Source organism: Desmodus rotundus, chromosome 1, assembly GCF_022682495.2.
Source record: "Desmodus rotundus isolate HL8 chromosome 1, HLdesRot8A.1, whole genome shotgun sequence".
Lineage (NCBI taxonomy): Eukaryota > Metazoa > Chordata > Mammalia > Chiroptera > Phyllostomidae > Desmodus > Desmodus rotundus.
Window position 1 is genome coordinate 101,852,466 of NC_071387.1, and position 21,956 is coordinate 101,874,421.

Sequence of the window (21,956 nt, forward strand, 5' to 3'; positions counted from 1 at the left end):
GCCTGAAACTGTCCACTCTTTTTCTCCTGTGTATAAAAGCCTTCCATTTTAAGTATCTCCTTGGAGCTCCTTTCTAATTGCTAGATAGGATGCTGCCTGATTTGTGAATCACCTAACAAAGCAAAGCAGTTCCTCAAATGTATGAAGTTGATTTTTTTTTTTTAAATAGTTCTTTGTAGCTAATTTCCTCACGCGCCTTTGGTCTCCCTGAATCTGGAACAGTTCCATAGCCTTTCTTTGTCTTTAATGATCTTGACGTTTTGGAAGAGGATAGGCGTGTCAGTCAGATAATTTGCAGGGATCCTTGTTAAAATATTGAGAATTTCAGGATGCCGAGAGCGGAGTGTGAAAGCAAGCATGGGATCCCTGTGTGCGCAGGCCCTGACACCTGCACAGGCTGGAAGCCCATGAAGCTGGCCTGTTATTTTGTAGCATGTACTTCAACAATCCTTGGAGAGGATACTTCTTTTCAGGCCTCTGTTCTAGGGCAGTGTCCAGGGTTAGGTGGCACCTGTTGGTGCCAGTGCAACGCATGGGCCAGCTAGGAGCCAGCACAATCTGGTTGGCCTTTGGTGTCATGCGAGCTCAGGGCCAGGCCATACCCTTTCTGTCCACACTCAGTATGATTAGTGCTTGAACTCAGACCCCTCTTTGAGCCACTGCTCCTAAGGGCCTTTCAGGGCGAGTATACTGGGTTGGATTGTGTCCCCCCGGAAACATAGAACGTGACCTTCTTGGGAAGTGGGATCTTTGCAGATGTGATTCGTTAAGATGAGGTGATACTGCCGTAGAGTGGGCCCTAAATCCTGTCTGACCCGTGTGCTTATAAGAAAAGAGACACACGTAAAGACACTCAGAGGGAAGACAGCCCCGTGCAGACAGGCAGAGACTGGAGTGAGGCAGCTACAAGAAGGCGTGCCGAGGACTGCTGGCACCCCCAGGACCTAGGAGAGTGGGATGGAACAGATTCTTCAAGGCTTCAGGGGCTGCTGATACCTTAATTTCTAAACTAACAGTGACCTCAGATGGGCCCCCAAGAGTGTCTCTGGGGCCTGTGGGCAAACCAAAGTTAGTTGACCTCAGTTAACCACACTCAAAATGACTGCTCCCGTCGGGGATGAAATGACCCGGCCTGATGCAGATGTACTGATGTGGAAGGGCTAGTTCTTTCTCTTCCAGGCTGCCAGAGCCACCAGCAAACCAGCACAGGCCTGCCACCAACTTCCCTGCTTCTGGAGTCCTCCTTTCTCTGTATATCACCCAGGAGTTGGCGAGTGGTGGGCATTCTCTGGCCAGTTCTGACCTTTGGCCTTTTCCCTACTTTGATGTTTGTCACTCCTGTGCCAAGTTGTTCTAAGCACACAAGTGCCACAGAAATTCTCATTTGCATTGAGCAGCCTGTTACATGAATTAAACAAGGAGGCCATGGGACTGATCTGGCTCCAATGCCATGGCTGCCTGCAAAGTAAGTAACCCAAAACTTAAACCTGGAAATGCCTCAAGGTTATGATATCCAAATGCTAACGACAGCCATAAACAGTTCACTAGGCTTTAAGCTCTAGCCCATCAGTTTCCTGCAGTTGCTTCCCCGCTTTCTCCACAGGAGTCTTGCCCTGGCTCATGCGGCCAAGTGCTCCAAAGCACTTCCAGTCTGGTGCTCCTTGATTTGAATTGATTTTTGCTCAGATAAACCCTTAACATTTTAAATATGCCTCAGTTTATCTTTTAACAAGCCCAAAGCCACAATTCCAGTCAAATCAGCTAACCGACTCAGGGCCTTCTCCTTTGCTCACACCTATTCTTCGTTTGGAAGACCTTGGTCCCCTCTTAGCATCCTCATCTGGGTTCCACTGAGGCAGGATAGTGAGAAGCTAGGGAAATTCCTTGACAAGTGGAACAAGGGAAACTGAGACAAAATAATTAAACAAGAGCAACTTACAGTCAGCTAATGAATCACAGGGTTTTATCTTCCATAACCAAGGACACGCAGGAGCAAATGGTTTACACGTTCCAGACTGTCCCGGGGCAGACCAGCCTTGGTCCTGGTCCCTTGTTCCTTTTCCATAATGTGCTTTAAAAATAAAGCTAACCAGAAAAATAATCTTGATCCTTCTGTACACACATTTTGATGAATCAGCATATTGAAGGAGACACCTGAATGCAAATGAATATTCTCTTAAGACCCTCCCCTGAGACCTCCCCTAGGATTCTGGCCAACAGCCAAAGAAACATAAAAAGCCTCAAGACTAAGAATCCAGGAACCTTCTCCCTTGCAGGAGCCTACCAGCCCCTTCCCTTCCCCCGCATCTCCCCCCACAGGCACTGGTCTCCGCTTTAACAGACACTCAGTCCACTGCACGCTTTCATTAGAGCACACCCACACCTCCTATTTCTGCTATCTTTCCCTCTAAACTCTAAGGTACCCCCTGAACCTGTCTCCAAGGCCCCCTGTTCCTCTTTCTCTCTCCTATTGCCTCTTCTACCTTAAGCCCTTCCTTTGTTTCACTGTCCTCAGTTTTAATAAACATACTCTCAAAATCATGTTGTGAAATTTTTCCTACACAAAGTCAATACTCACAGACTACTGGCCGGTGGGAGGCAGACCTGCTCCGGGCCCAGACCCCGTCTGGTAACACCACCATCATTTGTGGATTCCACGGATTGAGCTCCCTTAAATGCCAGATGCTGATGAAACAGACACACTGGCCCTGGCTTCCTGGATCTTAGATTTGAATGGGGAAACCGACACTAAATGATGCAAACAAGCGTGGTGAGAGCTGGGAAGAGGCAAGATGGACAGAGAACAGTGTCACTGGGGTGACAGGGAAGGTCTCTGTGAGCCCATTTAGACAGAGACAGAAAGAGCAGGAAAGAAGCGACAGTTGTGGGCAGTTGCGGGCCAGAGCCTTGCAGGCAGAAGGCACTGCAGAGCCTGGAGGAAGGGCAGAGCTTGGTGCGAGGAAGAGGAAGGTCAGCCAGCAGGGAGGGCAGAGCGAGGGGAGGGTTGAGGTGGGAGGGCCGTGTCAACGCAGATCCCACAGGGCTCATGGCAAGTGAGTTTGGATTTTAGCCCAAGTAAAATAGGAAGCGACTGAAAGGTTCTTTTTTTTTTTAAGTTTTACTGAGGTGCAATTTACATATAATAAAATTTATGTTTTAAGTGTACCGTTAAATGTGTAGAGATATCTCATCATCACCTTAACATATTTTAGGACATTTTAATCACCCCCCAAAGTTTTGTCAAGTGGTTTTATTTGTATTAAATGTCCAAACAAGGCAAATCTGCAGACAGTAAGCAGATCAGTGGTTGCCTGGAGCTGGGGGTGGGAACAGAATGTTTGCAAACCCAGGGAGGGTTTTAAGCCCGAGGCTGACCTGGATGGGCATTGAGGGTTGTGGACTCCTCCTTGAGCCCTCTCAGTCCACAGGCTCTCTTGCCCCTCTCAGTTCTGCACCCCATTCAGCGGTGGGGCATGCGTTTCCTGAATAGACCTCTTCTGTTGCCATTTAGCTTTTTCATGCATTCATCAGGCATTGACTGAGCGTATAATATAGCAAGCATCTTTGTGTTTCCTCCACTAACCTAGACCATGAATATTTGCTCATTGGTATGTGATTATGAATTGAGGGAAAGAATACAATGTTTAAGCGATGCACCCAGTTGGTCCCTGCCATAAGCTCGACCTGCTTGATTAAAACTGTTTCCTAGTGTCTGTCTCCTGCCTTGACTGTCATCTTGTGAGAGCAGAGGCCACTGCTTTCTTTGCACGGTGTCTGACACACAGTAGGTGCTTCACGGGTATTTCTTGAATAAATGGATAGGCACAGGGTCATTGTTTGTGCTCTCAGCTGTATTTCCCATGCCCAGACCGCTCCAGTAGAATGAGTTACAGGGGAAACCGAGGCAGAGAGTAGGAGGGAGAAATGTCTCACCCACTAACCCAGCCATCCTGAGCCCAAAGTCCCCAAAGATTTGGGTTCCTGTTACTTGAGGGGGGGATGTTAGGGTAGAATGAGTGGCCAGAGGGGAAACCAAGGCAGAGCGGAGGAGGGATACATGTCCCACCCACTGACTCAGCAGTCCTTGAAATTCTACATATCTTTTCCATTATCTGGGAAAGAAAGCCTATGAAGCTATGCTTTCATCCCACGGCCTGAAAGGCCGGACAGGGCCCATTGTACCTAAAGGAAGAAGCCCATTAATACCTTTGGGTCCCATTAATACCTTTGGGTTTTCATGCCCCCTTCCTGGAAAGTTAGCACCCGCTTTATCTGTGAATTAATATGTAACTTCTTCACTCTCCTCCATCCTGCCAACTATTTAAGTCCTCAAACCAAAGGCTATTTCTCCTGCTCTAGCTCTCTTGTTCTGACCACTGCTGTGCTTGCTATCCTGGCCTTTGGCTACCCTTACCCTGCTTTGTTTCACTGTCCTGCCTATGCCTTTCAGGTTCCAGTTGCCCTGAACCTATGCCTTTCATCCCCCCACCTCCACCTTAGCTAGGCCCGAGAGCAGATCACCGATAAACCCTGCTTGTACGCTGATAGACTTGCTGATCTGTAATTCTTTACTGCGTTGGTGAGAAGAACCGAGTTTCTCGGAGTTTCCCATAACAAGACCACAGCGTGGCACTCAGCAGGCTCTCGGTCAGTATTGTATGGATGGATGGGGATGATGCCACCTGCTAGTGAATAATAGGTAACAAAACCCTGGAGGTGGTGTGGATGCTGGGTTTCACAAGAAAACTCACAGTTGACAGTCACGTGAGCCCATCTCAACCTCAAGCACTGTGCAAGGGGCTTGCCCTAACCCACTTTATTGGATGCCCTTATGAATCCTAGAAGGTGGGTGTTACTAAGGTATCCTTTACACAGAAAAGGAAATGGCGGCATAGAGAGGGCAGGCTCTGGCCCCTGGTCACACAGCTGTAAGAAGACGCGGCAGCTGGTTTTGAAGCACTGGCTGGGGTCTGGGCCCAGAGTGGGGCTGCCTCATGCCCGCTGTAACTTGTGAGTTCTTGACTTATTTTAGGAAATATTTCACAACATGAGTCCAGGTGATTTTGAGAGTACTGTGGGAGAAAAAGGGGCCACAGGTTAACCCGACAAGCTCAGGGGAGTCCTGCGAGGCAGCCTTACAAAGTCGGAGACCTAAAGTAACCACAAAGGATGGTCTCAAATTAAAACTTATTAACTGAAAGCAGTTCATGGCAGGTAGTCAATCTTTACTTTAACTAAGCCTGTCTATTTTTTTTTGCATCTATGATAACATACCTTTGGAATGTCAAGGTAACTTCCCTTTTTTCCCAGCCCCTTGGGCACAAGCTGAGACCCCAAATCCCCTCCTTGTTATTGTTATCACGCTAATTGTTGACTGTTAACTATCCTGTACCCACCTGTATGGTATCCTGTGTGTAAAAGAAGTATGTGTTTGTCATTTTACCTTTTATCCAATTCCAGAAGTTTCCTGCTTTGCTTTTTCCTGCCTCCCCTAATCTATCACCAGTGGATTTCATGTAGCCCCCTTATGGCTCCTCCTTTGATTCTAATGTATAAAGTAAGGTAAATAAATAAAAGTAAATAAAATAAATGCCATTCTCCTGAGCATTTCTCAATCTGTTGAGATACTGCTTCCTGTCAATTGTCGTCAGCTTGGCTCAAATAAACTCACCCAAAATTCTCTACAGGTTTGAATGTTTCTTACATTGACAGTGCATGTATTAAAGCTGGGGAGGGTGAAACAGAGGAAGGACTTAGGGTAGAAAAAGCAACAGGAGAGAATGTAGGTGGGGCTGCTTTGCCTCTGTAAGAAATAGAAGTCACAGTAAAACAAGTGAGCCCACTGGGAAGTCAGAGAAAAGGGGCTTGGGGACAGGTTTGGGGTAAGCTAGGGCCGAGCTGCCGCTGCGCACTGCTCCCCTGGTTGCAAGTCTTGTGGGGTCCTTAGAGTTCAGGAGTTGCAGGCCTGTGGGGGAAGAGGGCAAAGGAAGAGGTGTGGAGTGTGCTCCTGGGAGGGAGAGCACGGCTGGATTCTTTGTCTTGGGGCTTTTTATCTTTCTTTGGCTGCTGGCTGGAATCCTAGGGGAGGTCTCAGGGGAGGGTCTTTTTTTTTTAATTTAAATATATTTATTGATTATGCTATTACAGTTGTCCCATTCCCCCCCCCCACTCCACTCCATCCTGCCCACCCCCCTCCCTCCCACATTCCCCCCCCATAGTTCATGTCCATGGGTCATACTTATAAGTTCTTTGGCTTCTACATTTCCTACATTATTTTTACCCTCCCCCTGTCTATTTTCCACCTATCATCTATGCTACTTATTCTCTGTACCTTTACCCCCCTCTCCCCCTCCCACTCCCTTATTGACAACCCTCATATTCTAGTTGTTTGCCTAGTTTGCTCTCATTTTTGTTTTATGTGTGGCCGTTAATAACTGTGAGCTTGCTGTGATTTTTACTGTTCCTAATGTTGATCTTCTTTTTCTTAGGTAACTCCCTTGAACATTTCATATAATAAGGGCTTGGTGATGATGAGCTTCTTTAACCTGACCTTATCTGAGAAGCACTTTATCTTCCCTTCCATTCTAAATGATAGCTTTGCTGGATACAGTAATCTTGGATGTAGGTCCTTGCGTTTAATCTTGGGTAATGTAATGATGATGTGCCTTGTGTTCCTCCTTAAGTCCAGCTTCTTTGGGACTCTCTGGGCTTCCTGGACTTCCCGGAAGTCTATTTCCTTTGCCAGATCGGGGAAGTTCTCCATTATTTGTTCAAATAAGTTTTCAATTTTTTGATCTTCCTCTTCTCCTCTGGCACCCCTATAATTCGGATGTTGGAACGTTTCAAGGTGTCCTGGAGGTTCCTCAGCCTCTCCTCATTTTTCCAGGTTCTTGTTTCTTCATTCTTTTCTGGTTGGATGTTTGTTTCTTCCTTCTGGTCCATACCATTGATTTGAGTCCCAGTTTCCTTCTCATCACTATTGGTTCCCTGTACATTTTCCTTTGTTTCTCTTAGCATAGGCTTCATTTTTTCATCTGTTTTTCGAACAGATTCAACCAAGTCTGTGAGCATATTGATAACCAGTGCTTTGAACTGTGCATCCGATAGGTTGGCTATCTCTTCATTGCTTAGTTGTATTTTTTCTGGAGCTTTGAAGTGTTCTGTCATTTGGGCCATTTTTTTTTCTTTTTTTGTCTTGGCGCATCTGTTACTTTAAGGGGCGGAGCCTTAGGTGTTCACGGGGCGGGGTAATGCTGGTGGCTGCGCTGTGACGCTGTACCTGGGGGAGGGGCCAAGTGGGAGCAATGGCGCCCGCCTCACTCTCCTCCGGATTTCAATCTTTCACTCCGATACCCACAATCAAACTGGGCCACTCTGGTGCTGGTTCCCGAGTAAGTGGGCCTGTGCACACTGTAGGCCCCTGTGGGTGTCTCCAACAACCTCTCCTGTGAGGCTGGGAGTCTCTCCTGCTACCGCCCCAACCCCCAGGGGCGCTTTCAATCAGAGGTTTGAGGCTTTATTTCCCCCAGCTGGAGCCCTGGGCTGCGCGGTCTGCTTCGCTGCCCACCGTTGGTCAGGTTTATCTGTGGGCGAATGTGGTGCCGCAGGGTGCTACCCGCCACTCTGAGTCCGGCCCTCTGGGTTTATCTGTGCAAATGTGGGGCCGCAGGGTCTGCTAGTGCTCGGACTGCCTGCGCCATTTGTCCCACACTCCGCCAGTCTCAGTCCCGCCACAGCCACGCAAGTCCTCTCCACCCTGGTGCCCGTCTCCGCCCCTCCTACCAGTCTGGATGTGTTTATTTTCTATTTCCTTGGTGTTGGTCCCCCTTGCTGTTCGATTCTCTGTCAGTTCTGGTTGTGCGAGGAGGCGCAGTGTGTCTACCTACGCCGCCATCTTGGTTCCTCATCCGGGAGGGTCTTAACAGAATATTCACTAGCTTTTCAGCTGTCTCCTTCAGTATGTTGATTCATCAAAATGTGTGTATAAAGGCATCGGGGTTATTTTTATGGTTAGTTTTATCTTTTAAAAGATTTAATTTATTTTTAGAGAGAGGAAGGGAGGGAGGAAGAGAAAAACATTAATCTTGAGGGAAACATCGATCATCAGTTGCTTCTCGCCCAACCCCAACCGGGAATCAAACCAGCGATCTTCTGGTTTGCAGGATGACACCCAACCCACTGAGCCACACCAGTCAGGACCTGGCTTGTTTTATTCTTAAAGAATGTTATTGAAGAGGGACTGGCACCGAGGCCGGCCGGGATGGTCTGGAATGTGTAAACTATTTCTTCCTAGGTTTCCTTGGTTATGGAAGATAAACCCTTTGATTCATTAGCTGGCTGTACATTGTTCAAATTGTTTGGCCTCGTTTAATTATTTTGTCTCAGTTTCCCTTATTCCACTTGTCAAGGAATTTCCCTGGCTTCTTACTATCCTGCCTCAAAGTCAGTTTGTAGCCCTCTGCTCTTCTTCCTAGAAGCAAGTTCTTTCTCAAGTGGGGATGCATGTTTGTTTTGGAGTCTGGAAAACCAAAGCTGCTTTTTATTATTTTTTAAAGATTTTATTTATTTACTTTTTAAAGAGAGGGAAAGGGAGGGAGAAAGTGAGGGAGACAAACATCAGTGTGTGAGAGACACATTGATCGATTGCCTCTTGCACACCCCCAGCTGGGGAACCCAGCCTACAACTCAGGCACGTGCCCTGACCAGGAATGGACCCAGCGACCTGAACCAGAGACCTATTGGTTTGCAGGCGGGCACCCAATCCACTGAGCCACACTGACCAGGGCCCGAAGCTGCTTTTTATAAAGCCATTTTAAGTATTATGAGCTAAAATCATTTTCTTATGTTTGTGTTGTATTTTGTATCTATTATGTAAGTGCTATGAGGGTATTTACAGTATCCTAGAAGCAATCTTCAGGTTTTGAGAGGTAGAGATTCTGTCATACGCTCCATGTCTTGTGTGGACAGGTGGATGACGTTAGGGATCCCCTCATCCTGAGTGGACTTGTAGACTCCGGTTTCTCCTAGAGTCATTTCCCACCCTGGTTTGGTAACTTAAGCCTTCTAAAAACAACTGGTGTCAGGCTCCAGTGACTAATCCATCTGAATTCAGGAATGATGGGAGGTAAGGCATAACTGTCCCTAATCTGGTTGTATCTCTGTCTTGGTAAATTTCGTTTCCAAGGCAATGTGAAAGAAATCCTGACGTATACAGAGTGCCAAGTGGGTATTCAATTCTGGCCCCTGAGTGCCTAAGAAAACTACAACTCAAAAGCAAGTCAAGCCCTGGCTGGTGTAGCTCAGTGGATTGAGTGCAGGCTGTGAATCGAAGGGTCATGGGTTCCATTCCTGGTCAGGGCACATGCCTGGGCTGTGGGCCGGGTCCCCAGTGGGGGCCAGATGAGAGGCAACCACACATTGATGTTCCTCCCCCTCTGTCCCTCTCTTCCCCCTCTCTCTAAGAATAAATAAATACAATTTAAAAAAAAAAACCCACAAGTCAAGCCCTGGCTGGTGGGGCTCAGTGGATTGAGCACTGGCCTGTGGATCGAGAGGTTGCCAATTTGATTCCCAGTTAGGGCACATGCCTGTGTTCTGTGAGAGACAGCAGGTCAGTGTATTTCTTGTGCATTGATGTTTCTCTCCCTGCCTTAAATTTAAAAAATATTTTTAAAAATACACACACACACACACAAAAGTGCAAGTCAAACTTGTCAACAGAATCCAGGAAAGTTCCTGTGGGCCTGACAACTTAAGAGCAATTTCAGGAAAACTTCCAGGGGTGGCAACAAACAGTGGACAGAGGAGACTAATTCCCAAAGGCAAGACCTCCCCCCACCCCTGGAGTGTTTTAATTTGGACTCTCAAATATGAATAAATTGCCCCATAAGGATGATCAGCTGTGATTTCCCACTTTGAAGCAAAGCAGGATGATGGACTTGAAGAGCCTAGCCCAAGGACTGGGTTTTAGCTGGTTTTGCTACCCTGGAATCTAATTTTGATGCCTGTCTGATACTAGGCTGAAATCAGCACCACGGACAGGGTCTGGATCCATAATAAAATTCCAGGTCTTTGGCAAATACTCAATTATTGTTAGAACTCCAGCTGACATGTTTAGTTATACTCACACTGGGGCAGAATACAAGGGAAGAGCCACAAAATGTGATGAGAGAAATGTTGACAGGTCAGCTTCCCCTTTCCACTGCATGGGGACAAGCCTGTAACCTGACATCACCGTCCTTATGGTAGCAGGTAATATTTACCTGGGACTTACTACATCACAGGTGCCATTATCAGCACTCTACACATGTAAGTCTCACAGCGGTGGAGCTAACACTGGGGTAGGTACTCTGATTACCTCAATTGTACTGATGTGGAAAAAGAGTCACAGAGACACTAAATGACTTTGCCCAGGGACACTGAGCTAATTAGTGGGACAACTGGGCCTGGGACTCAGTCAGCCAAGGTGCAGAACACACAGTTCACCATCATGCTACATTGCTTTTTGTAAAATGACATGACTGTGACATGACGCCACTTCCTGATACCACAGAGATTTTTGCTTAGGATATAAAGATTTTATGCGCTGCCTTTTGTGCTTCTATTTCTAGTTCTAGGTCAGAGCTGCACTTAATTTTCAAGACCCTTACTTCTTCCATTGGGGAAGATGCAACAGTTGACAGTTGAACAAATTGTTTTTAAGACTCAAAGTTTACAGGTCTCTTTAGAGTTTGTGTTGAATGGGTTGAAGACTCAGAATAGAGCCCTAGAGTTGTCCAAAAGGCTGAGAAACAACACTCAACTGCACTCTAAATTTATTCATCTGCTGCTATGCCTGGATCCATCCCCCGCCCCCCCCCGCCCCCGCCCCTGGTTCTGAGCCCCGAGGGGACAAAGCTGGGGTGCTTTGCTCTCAGCCTCCTCCTTCTCAGGGTGTGACCCAGGACTTCAGGAAAGAAGGATGAAAGGTGTTGGTTTTATATTCCTGGGGTGGCAGGAACAAAGCCATCCACATGAGTGGCCGTTGGTGGTGTCATTGTGGCTTGCCACAGCTCTCTGCCTGCTGGGGGGTACTGTGCCAGCACGTAGAGGAAGCCGCCCAGGGCCGCCACGGCCATGGCTGTGTTGTGGGAGGAGCAGCCATCTGGGAGGGAGACAGAGTCCGCCCGTGAGTGCTGGGTTGAGTGCTTTTCAGATATTCCCCCAACCAGCCTTGTGCCCACAGCTCCACTTTTGTTGGGCACCCATCTGCCAGCTGAGTGTGTTGGCTGCTAATGGCTCCCTTCTCCAGAGAAATGTCTTCAGCCATCCGGGAGGTTACACCTCCTTCCAATGACTTAGTAATAAAGGACACAAAAGCAAGGCCCCTGTCTTGGGGTCTTGGGGTGTGACTGTGATATGATTCATGCTCTTTTGCTGGAGTGCTCCGCACCTCCCGCAGTTCCCACCCCACTGTCTGACCTGAGGCCATATCCCTGCCCAGCTCCTTCCTGTTTCCCCTGCTGTCAGGCCCACTGAGCCCCATTTTATAGTTGGGGAAACTGAGGCTCAGAGAACATAGCTGAGCTCCCAGCCTTGGTAATTTCATAGCTCATTTATTGACCCCAACAGCCTCTCTCACTGCTGCCTCAGGCCTGCAGGTCCCACGAGAGCACCTGCCTGAAACAGGGACCCCTTAGATGTTCTTTAGTTCTCTGAACTCAGAGGGGGCTGCCCACCTCCGGTCTCTGGGCAGGTGGAGGGAGCCAAGATGTTTCTCTCCCCTCACAAACTTGGAGAAAAGAAGAACTGCAGCCAGACCCCTTGGAGGGAGGGAGAATGCAGATTTCAAGGAGCCTAATTACTCACCACTTACCAGTGGCCTACCATACACCAAACCCCATGGGGAGTGCTTTGTACAATGATCTGATATTAGCCCCAACAGCCCTGTGAAGGATGCTCTGTTTGGTCCTCATTTTACAGATGAGGAAACTGAGGCTCAGAGAAATTGAGGGATTCCCACAGTGAATAGGGGCAGAAGCAGATTTGAGCCCAGACAGTCTGGCTTCAAATCCTGTGCCCTTAATCTCCATGAGTGTGTGTTATAAGTAAAGAAAGGAGCACATCACTCCCTCCCAGCCAGTTTTCTAGGCTGCTGGTCAACCAGAAAGGGCCTTGGGCTTCGGAATTTCTACAGCTCCCTGTCCAGCTCTCAGGGGTTAGGGAGCAGCCAGCTCCCAGGGTGTGCACTGCAGGCTCCCTACCACCTGCCATAGGTAGTCCCAGACTCCTCTGTGTCGGGCAGGCCTAGTCAGACAGGGGGCCTCCAGGAGTCTCCCGAGAAAGTCTTTTCCTTGCCCTGCCCAACCCCTGGGGGCAGCTACAAAATGGACCCACTGGATTTTCGACTCCACTCCTCTCTCATCGGTGTGCAGGTAGATGATGAGGCTGTGGTGGGGTTGATGATGAGATGTTCAGTTACTGAAATCATCCCCCAGCATATGTTGGACATCTACTTTGAGCTGGCTTTCCTCTTCCCTTCCTGCTTTTTCCCAGCAGTTGTTTATTTTTATTAGTAAAAAGATTGACATCAAGTCCTCCCTTCCCCCTTTCTCCCTCCCTACCTCTCTCCATCCCTTTATTCTATGTTACATCTTGCCTTTCTCCTTTCCAATATAGTTATGTCCCATTCTCAGTCTCTTTGCATTGGCGGGCTGACCAAATAACCTATAATTTCAACCAAGACGCTTTGGGGAGGAAAAGAAGCACCGTCCAGGACAACAGGTGTAAGCTGGGGACACCAGGACATGTGGCCCCTGGGACTGTGCTAGTTACTTGCATGTTGGCTCTCAGATTCCCTCCCTGCTCTTTGCTCCAAATCCCAGTGCACTGATCTCTTCAAACTACATTTCCCAGGCTGCCTTGCCCACCAACAGCAGGCACAGGGGGAGCTAAGGTAGAAGCTGAGGCATTTCTCCCCCTCTCTGGCTCCTCTATGCCCAGCCCCTGAAGATTCGGCTGACAACCTCCTCCCCGCAGCTCTGCCTCCAGGGAGGGCAGTGGTATCCTGAAGTGGTTCATCCCTGGGTTTTCTTACTTTTACCATTTTCAGCTCTTGCCACTCCTCTGAGACACGTTTCCTATATTCAGTTCCCTCTTGGGAAGTTTCTCATGTGGATTGTTCTCCTGATTAGACTTCGATGGAGAGGGGCTATCTCTGTGATTTAGTAATAGGCTGAAACTTCTCTTTTGTGTTCCTTTCACTGAGACAACATCTCTGGACCCCCACTTTGCAAGGGGAGGGTACCTGGGACTCCTACCCCTCTCCCCCAAACACAAGGGCCCGTCAAAGGGCCCCTTCAGTGATGTGGGGGCCTGTTTTCCATTGAGAGCCTTTCTGCGCAGTCTCTCTTTCATGCCAAGAAGCCCCTTGGGTATTTTATTACCTGTAAATTGCTTTTCTCGCCTCTTTACTCTCCTCAGATAATGCTGTTGGTGTTGAATGACTTTAGATAATTCCTCATCTTCAGCATCTGGGAGAAGAGTGAAAGACAAACAGATGGATTTTTAAACGTTACTTGCTAAACCTCCCTCTCACAACATCCCAAGCAACTCAGGTCCTGTCTCGGATCTGGAGGCTCTTCCAGAAGTTTCCTCGACCACCTGTCTGCAGACCCTTCCACATGGCCTAAATTTGTCATCTACTGGTATTTCTCAAATTGTGGTCCCTCAGCCACCCACATCAGAATGGCCAGAGGAGTGCATTAAAAATGCAGGTCCATGGCTCTGACTGGTGTGGCTCAGTTGGTTGGGTGTCATCCAGCAAAACGAAAGGTCGCTGGTTCAATTCCTGGTCAGGGCACATGCCTGGGTTGCAGGTTCAGTCCCTGGTTTGGGATGAATGTGACAAGCAACTGATCGGTTTCTTTCACTTTCCTTCTCCCTCCCTTCCCCTCTTTCTCTAACAAATAAAACAAAAATAGAAATGTAGGTTCCTGAAGCTACATGATATTGTATGTCAAGTGTAATTGAAAAATAAATTTAAAACATCAAAAAAAAAATGCAGGTTCTACAGCCCCAACTCTACACACTGAATCTATAGGTCTGGGGCCTGAGAATCTTTGTTTCATGAACTCCTCTGCTTCAAAACAGATTTTCTTATTTCAAAAGCTTTGCCTCCTCGAGCATCACAAACTTTTCATTTAGGACGCCAGCATTTATTGGCAGCCTTCTCTGCACCCAGATGGTTTCACAAGTATTGCATCTGCTCCTCACAATTTAGAAAGGAGATTATGATGCCCATTTAGTTACAGTAGGGGAAATTGAGGCTCAGAGAGGTAAAGCATTGTACTCCAATGAGGACCAGATGTCCAGTGTGACACAGCTGGAAAGGCACAGCATCTTCCACCCTTTGCTTCCAAGTCACCCGCTCCCAGACATCTCCCCTGACCACTCTGCCTAAAGAACCTTCCCTGATGTTCTTTTCCTTCTCAGCTTGGGTCTCCTTCGCAGCACTTTCAGAGCTCACAATTATTTCACTTACTGGTTTGTTTAGGTGTGTTTTGCGTCTCTTCCTCAGTGCCCTAGCTTATCTGGAGCCCAGACCAGTGTGTGGCCACGGTAGGTGCTCAGGGAATACTCGGAGGAATGAACTGTCAGTGCAAGGACGTAGGTGCAGGGGGCCAACGTCTTCCAACATGACTGTCTCCTCTCCTGCAGGTTTGGCTCCAAAGTTTTCGGCCCATTTCCTCCTGTGTGTGGTTTGTGTGTGTGCCTGCACTTGGGTGCTGCAGATCTCTTTTTGTGTCCCTACCACCACTGCATCCTTTCCTCACCTGGCCTGGAACATGCTGATCCCCACCACCGTCTGCTCCCAGCCAGGGCCAAAGGGTAGCTCACCAGGTGTCCCAAAGCATCCTTCCTGCGGCTTCTGCCAGCTGAGAATGGCCTCCAGCCACCGAAGCTTGTAGAAGTCAGAGAAGCCACCAATTCCACAGAGCATGACTGGAAGTCAATACAGGGGACTCTCTGCAGCCCTGCTCCTACAGGCCCACCTCCTGCCACTCCCTAAGGCCACTACAGTGCCATTTGCCTCCTCCTGCCAGGGCCAGGCAGTGCCAGGAGGTAGGCGCTCAATGCAGTGGCTGGAAGGAGGCAGCCCTGAGGCTCTGCGTTAGTGAGCAGCGGCTCCCAGGCCTGGCTCCTGCCTCCCAGTTGGGGCCTTGTTCAGAGCGACTCAAGAGTCAGGGTCAGGAGAGGGATGTGGACACCGAAGCCAAGGAGCGACCGCCTGGGAACCCCCTTATCTCTAAGGCTTTGATGGTCTGTTTGCCAGTCCGTCAGTCTGTCCAGAACTTTGTCACTGGGTCAGACTTTGGGGGGAGGAAGCAGTCAAAACAGTGGCAGATAAAGTATAGGATGCCCAGTTAAATTGGAGTTTCTAATAAACAACAAATTAAAAAATTTACGTGTAAGTATAGCTCATGCAATGTTTGAGATACATTTATACTAAAAATTATTCACTGTTTGTATGAAGTTCAGATTTACCTGGGCATCTTGTATTTGTATTTGCTAAATCTGGCAGCCCTACTCTGCATGCGTATGCCCATTCTCAGGGACCCCCTGCTGCGTTGCCCCTAGACAGCAATGCTCACTGTTTTCCATGAAGACATCCCTGCTAGGGTAGGCGTATCCGAAGGCTTCAACCCTCTGGTTCAGGTCCATCATGTTGGCACAGAACAGGTTCATGTAGTGCTGGCTCTGGCGGAACAGCCTGTTCCTGCATCCCTTCTGCCAGGACAAAGGAAGTTGGTGGTACGGGTGCCACATGTGCGCTCTGTTACAGGAAAAGACTTGCAGTTCTGAGTCAGTCCTGCAAGTAGCTACCTTTGGGTCAGGTCTTTTCCCGTTCCCCAGAATTTCTTCCCCACCCACACTCCCCACCTGCTGGAAGCTCAATCACTGGGGGTCAGAAAGATCTGGGTTTGAGTCCCGGCTCTGCCACTTGGGAGCTGTGTTACCTTGGCTTGCTAAATTAACCTTTTGGAGCTTCAGGGGTTTTCACGGAGAAAGGGTAATGCTTCGGGGAACTGCACTAGAGGGGTGCTCATGCGGGTGGGTGATACCATCCTGGGAAGTGCCCTCCAGGATGTCCCACACTAGGGGGCACTCTGTTGCCACTAGCTGCAGTTAGGACTTTCTGATTCCAGACTGACTGGGCTGGCGGCCTCAGCGCCGCTCAGAGGGTGGGCCACGGCTGCCAGGAGGGGATGGGAGATGAGAATAGGCTTCAGAGATGTCTACAGCAATGTGCCAGGATAACTTTCTACCTGTTGAATCCAATAGTCAAAATAATTTTCCTCATAATTTGGTTTTTATTGTGTTTAGAAAAATACTGGTCCATGATGATTTCCAAATAAATAATAATAAAAGAATCTGTTAAACAAAACCAGTAAGTCCCTTTTCAGATAAAATTTCTGGACATTTCATTACATTTTTGAGTACAGATAATGAGCCCTACCTTTCTATATAAACAAATATGGATGTTTTTAAATGATCATTGTCATCATTTAGCGTAGTTTGAGATCTGGGGCTTGGAAGGGCGTTGGGCACTGGAGAGGTGGGGTGGGGCTGGTTTGGTCTTGATTTGGTCTCCTGGAAGCAGCTATCAACTTTATCCTAAGTCCTTTTCCATTTGTTGGTATTTACTAAGTTCTTCCTGCTGCATCTCTTTGACTCTCTTTTTGTTTTCGGATGCCCTACGATCCTGTTCAGCAAAGTTCTCTGTCCAACAGAATCTTGAATCCACACCCCCAACCAGTTCGGTTACATTTTATAGCCATTGGATGGTAGGCTACTCTCACTTCTCCTTCCTGATGTTCAAAGCACCGGTCCAAAAACCCGCTTATTTTCCCAGTGTGTAGCATGCAAAACCACACTGCCTTTATCTTCCTTCTCCTCAGGGTGTGGCCCGGCCCACCCCAGGCACTCACCATTCTGGCAGAGAGGAAGAAGAGCAGCTGGTGGGACAGGCAGTAGCCTGAGCAGCCAGGCTTGGTCATGAGGGTCCTGCAGAAGTCAGAGAGTCTGCAGGGCTGGCTGCCGTCCGTGCTGGGGGAGAGGCGGTTCCAGGCTGTGAAGCGTGTCCCGAAAGAAGCCCGAAGGCCTGGAGCCTTCCCTGGTCCCAATTCCCCCACTAGTTATTAGAACCCAGTGGGTTCCAGGCATCCAGCTGGACACAAGGGACTGCTACATAAAACACAGGTGTCTGTTCTGATTGGCTAAATTGGCACCCCTGGCACAAGAAGGTGACCTGGAGCTATTTTGGGCTAGAGGAGCCACTGGGGCTGTAACTTCCTATTGCTCCATGGGCACTCTGAGTCCAGACAGCTTGGGGTCTAGGCCCAGTGTGACCACTCCCCCTGCACCAGGCTTGCCCCATAAAAGGGAATGGGGCAACAGGGAGGGTCCCTTGCCAGATGGAGCGCAGGCCCTCTATGAGCCCAGCTGTATCCTGACACAAACACCTCTCTGAAGGGCATTGAGAATGGGGGCTTGGGCAACTGCTGCCTCTGCCCATGGGCCCCTGCATCTAGGGCTCTCCCGGGGAATATGCTCTAAGGCAGGGGTGTCAAACTCATTTTCACCAGGGGCCACATCAGCCTCATGGTGGCCTTCAAAGGGCTGAATGTAATTTCAACTCCTTAACAGTTAAGGAGTAGTTACATTTATACAGTCCTAAAATTATTTCGGCCCTTTGAAGGCAACTGCGAGGCTGATGTGGCCCTTGGTAAAAATGAGTTTGACACCCTGCTCTAAGGCCACAGCTCAGCAGGATAAAATGGGGAGCTCAACTAGGCTTGGGTACTGCTTTCCAGATCTACAGCTGGGTGTGGGAAACAGAACCAAAAAACAAATGTGTATTGCACTTGTGGCTACCAGTGGCGTTAGGAGAGGCAGCCCATCATGGGAGGTCAGCCGCATGCAGTGGGGTCAGGGAAGGTTCTGGAGGAAGGATGCAGGAACTAGTCCTCAACTGTAAGCAGTTACTTAGGCACAGGGGTCAGGTGGGATGGGAGGAGACCCCGTAGAGGCGTATTCTTGGCAAAGGGATGGACTTATGTGGGAGAGTGCCACTCAGGGTTGGACCACTGGGGCCTGGGGATCTGGAAGGGCAGTAGGACGTAAGGCTTTGTCCTGAGAACAATAGGAAGAAGCTTCATACAGGGGGTGCGGTGTTCAGGTGTGGTTTTTGACAACATCCCTCTGGTGTGGGGAGACTAGCCAGGAGGTGAGGGTGGGAGTGCAGAGGTGGGGGGTGGTTGGACGAGGAGGGCAGCCTTGGGTGGAGAGTGGGAGCCAACTCACATGTGATGGGGCTGGGAGAGGGAGGTGTCAGGGTGGCTCTGGGAGGCTGCTCCTGGTATTGTATAAACCCTTGAGGGTTTGGGTAGTTAGTTGAACAGGAGCACTGATGGAAACAATGAGCTTTTGGGTTTTTGGGAAGCGGGGCAAGTATAGGGAACCCACCCAGTTCCCAGCAGCTGCACCAGGCACAAGTCACTTTGTTCCTCCGAGAAGAAGTCCTGGGGTTCAAGCGTGGGGTACACCATGGAGGCGTTGGTGTGTGTCCAGACATGTGGGAGCTTCCAAAATCCGAGCTGGATGGTGGGCTGGAACTCTGGCAGAGAGAAGTGGGTGGGAAAGAGCCCCAGGAGCAGTGAGCCACGCTATGCTTACCAACCCCCCCCCCCCCCCCCCCGCCCCCCGCCCCAGGCTCCTGTGGCTCAGAGCCAAGGAACTAGGTGAGCCTCCCTGGGCATCCCTGACCACACACGGTGTCTGCTCAGGGCTCTAAGCCTTGCCTGCTGGTTGGGCCTCACGTTTGAAACACTCGAGGTTCTTTTTCTAAACAAAACTATTAAAATACTACTAGAACAGTGTTGTTGGGACAGGTTTTGGCTAAATCCACTGCATCCATGGATTTAGCTTGAGATGGATAAAGAGGGTTAGCTGGTTCCTTCAGCTCAGTTAGAAAGTGAAGCTCTTACAACAGAGATACCCAGTCGAGGGACTTCTTTAGGATGACACGAACTGGGAGGGTCTTGGGGACCAGGCCTGGGAGAGGGTGGAGGATCTGCCCTGCAGAGAGCCAGGCCAGGGCTGGGGAGGGCTGGGCTGTGGTCAAGAGCAGTGGGGCCTGACGTACCTCGTGAGTCCTGAGCAGGATGGACTGGTTTTATAATCCCCACTCCCTACCCCTCGAGCAGTCAGGCCAGGCTTAATGGACGGGGCCCTTGTTAGGGTAGGTAATTTAAGGCTGACTAGGAGAACAAACTATTAGCTTTCTAAGGCACAAGAGGGACTCTAATATTTGCCGTGCAAAGGGCTGGATTACCATTTAGATTCCTACCCCCCACGCCAGGTGGTCTAGGATGAAGGTCTCCAAGCCTGGACACAAGTTGAACAAATGAGAGGCGACGACAGACACGTTCCCACTTTCCACCCCCGCTATGTGGGCGGGAGAGACTGTCTCAGTCTGAAGTCAGGCAGAACAGACATTCCCCAGGGGCAGCCTGTGGCGCACTTGGCCCGACAGGACTCAGTCAGTTAAGGTTACCAGCTGTCCCGGACCCTGCCTCTGCATCACAGTAGCCACACTGGGTTATTTCCGTAAACGTCCCCAGAGGCTGTGTTTCTGAAGAAACGGGATCCACCCCGTACCATTACCTGTTAGGTACTGGGGATCACTCAGCTTGAGGTAGAAGATGGATCTGTGGAGGAGAAGTGCCAGCTTTTGGGCCAGCTTCCCCACACGCAAGCTGGGTGGCTGCAGCTGGGGGTCCCGGGCCCACTCCTTCTGCACACCATTTAGCTGCACTGGGAGGGAACAGAGTGCACTCATTCCACCATCGGACAAGCCACGTGGATAGGAAAAAAGATCCTGAGATGTAACGCCTACCGAGTCTCTCGGCCCCCTCCAGCTCCTGAGGGGAAAGAATTCGCTGAGCTTATTGGAAATTAGGCCTCTGTGGGGCTCAGCTGGGTGATGGGGATGGGGCCAGAGTGAGAAGGTTTTGGGTGGCTAAGATATATGGGGGCGGGGTGGGGTCATATTCTGACTAACGCTATTGTGTTGGGTAACAAGAGTCATTTAATTTCTCTCCACTTCACTTTCTTCATCTGTAAAATGGAGATAATGATAGTCCTTACTTCTTGGAGGAAGGGGTTATAAGAATTAATTGAGGTGTGCTCTGCCTCTTGGGAGCATGCCACACCTTTCTCTTCCTACTTTTCTTCCTCCCAGGTGCCTTGCCTCTGCCTTTCTTTCTTCTAAGCTCCACGGGCCTTTCTTTTGCTTCTGTAACTTGTTTCCTGAGCCTACACAGCTCAGCCGGCTCACTCCTACTACCTCTGTAAGTTTCTGAGTAAACTCTCTAAGTTGAAAAAGAAAAGGATTTACTTGAGCTAATGCATGAAAGGACTTAGCATTGTCCATAGTGCAAAGCAAGCGCTTCATAAAGTGCAGCTGTTAGTATTAGTTCGGGAGACTTAGGGCTGCTACACAGGAGAGAACAGCGAGGCAGTGGAGTGCAGGGCGAAGAACCTGGTACAGTTGAACAAGCTGCCGAGGACAACACACAGTCCTGTCCCAGGTTTGTACACGTGTGACGACAATTTTCCAGCAGATGGCAGTGAAGTGACTTGAGGAAGGGGGAGCCTTTTTCTAATTCTCACGAAGGTGCCCTGTGGACAGACTAGCAGTGGCCCTGCAGTGGTAGGAGAGAATGGCGGCGGCGGCCAGAAGGAAAGGAGCTGTCTTTGCCCCAGAGCCCCTCCTCCTGCGGGGACCTGGAGTCCTGGTGTGCGGAAAGCTACACTGGCAACGCAGAGAGGGGCCAGCCAGAGCGCCAGGCTGACACCCAGTTGGCCCTTTGTCACTTAGGGTGGCCTGTGGGGAGGGGCCTACTGCAACTCATGGGGTGTGTGTGGGTTGGCTCCCTGTTTTCCTTGGCCTGCCTCCAGTCCCCTCCTTGGGGATCTTATATTTCTCCAAGCTGAACAAGCACTTGGCTATTTTCTCAGAGCCTCCAGGTGGCTTTGGCTAGAAGTGGGCGGGGCTGGGGCTGGAACCGACCTTTGGGGTCCTCGGTTTTTTCCATGGCCACCCTCCCATACATACCCCTTCCAAGGGCACACACCCTCTGCCCACCTTGTTCGTGGCATGTCAGGAGGGAGGGACTGTCAAATGGATCACTTCCTCCTGGGAAAATAATAATTTCCTAACTTTTCCCATGTGGCCTTTGAATCCTTCCTGCTTCTAAAAACTGTGGTAAGAGCAGGGCCCCCAGCCACCCAACAGCAGCAAGTCACCCCCTACCCCTCTTTCCTTGAAGTAAAACCAGAAGGTGGCCAAGTCCCAGAGGTTCAGAGCAGGCAGGTGACAGGCTGAGAACTGGTTTTCCAGACGGCTAGTCCTGGGGAAGGAGAGCACACCCACCTTCCAGCACCCGGAACCCCACCACGCCATCCAGGTTGATTTCAGGCAGCCTCTTCTTCAAGAAGGAGGTGGCTCTCTCCAGTGCTGAGAGGATGAGGCCAGCGATGGTGGCCTTGCCCTCTGGTGTGTCTAGCGGTGGCAATGAGGAGGACCACAGCGGTGGTGCCAGCAGCAAGAGCAGGAGCAGGAGCCCCAGGCTGGACATGGCTGGTTTCTGCTTGAGGCTGGTAGAGTGCTTCAGCCCAGGCCAACACCCCCTCCCACCTGTTCCTACATCCTCCTCCCCTTACCCCTGAAGAGCTGCAGAGGAGTGGCTGGGCAGGGCTGACCCAGCAGCTGGGTTGGTCTGGACAGAGGGCTCTGGGAAGGGCAGCCGCAGGGGGCTGATTGGAGCAGGGCTGCGGGGAGGGGAAGGGGAGGGGCATCAGGCCAGGTCTGGAAGTGGAGCCAGCTGGCCCTGGGCTGAGGAGAGGAGGGT

General features: G+C 49.8%; 1 protein-coding gene across 2 annotated transcripts; it reads right to left on the reverse strand.

The window, feature by feature from the left end:
• Nucleotides 1–5,675: 5,675 nt before the first annotated feature.
• C1H16orf89 (chromosome 1 C16orf89 homolog) lies at nucleotides 5,676–21,792 on the reverse strand. Of its 2 annotated transcripts, none has more exons than XM_045189862.3 (8): nucleotides 21,479–21,792; nucleotides 19,708–19,857; nucleotides 18,508–18,658; nucleotides 16,971–17,088; nucleotides 15,633–15,768; nucleotides 14,878–14,982; nucleotides 13,425–13,511; nucleotides 5,676–5,965 (listed from the first exon to the last, which is right to left on the reverse strand). In XM_045189862.3, the coding sequence occupies exons 1-8, from the start codon at nucleotides 21,681–21,683 to the stop codon at nucleotides 5,820–5,822; spliced, it is 1,098 nt and encodes a 365-aa protein (XP_045045797.2). In that variant the 5' UTR covers nucleotides 21,684–21,792; the 3' UTR covers nucleotides 5,676–5,819. The 2 variants fall into 2 exon arrangements, with proteins under 2 accessions (XP_045045797.2, XP_024409207.2); XM_024553439.3 differs by lacking the exon at nucleotides 5,676–5,965 and adding an exon at nucleotides 10,857–11,143 and having other exon boundaries at nucleotides 21,479–21,789.
• Between the last annotated feature and the right edge of the window lie 164 nt (nucleotides 21,793–21,956).

Excerpts from the sequence above, each read along its gene's own strand:
- C1H16orf89 (XM_024553439.3), bottom strand. The coding sequence starts at position 21,683 with ATGTCCAGCCTGGGGCTCCTGCTCCTGCTCTTGCTGCTGGCACCACCG. Across the intron at positions 17,089-18,507 it reads GTGCAGCTGCTGGGAACTGG|CACGGACGGCAGCCAGCCCT; the intron begins GTGGGTTCCCTA and ends CCTCTCCCCCAG. Across the intron at positions 15,769-16,970 it reads TCTTCCTCTCTGCCAGAATG|AAGGGATGCAGGAACAGGCT; the intron begins GTGAGTGCCTGG and ends TTGTCCTGGCAG.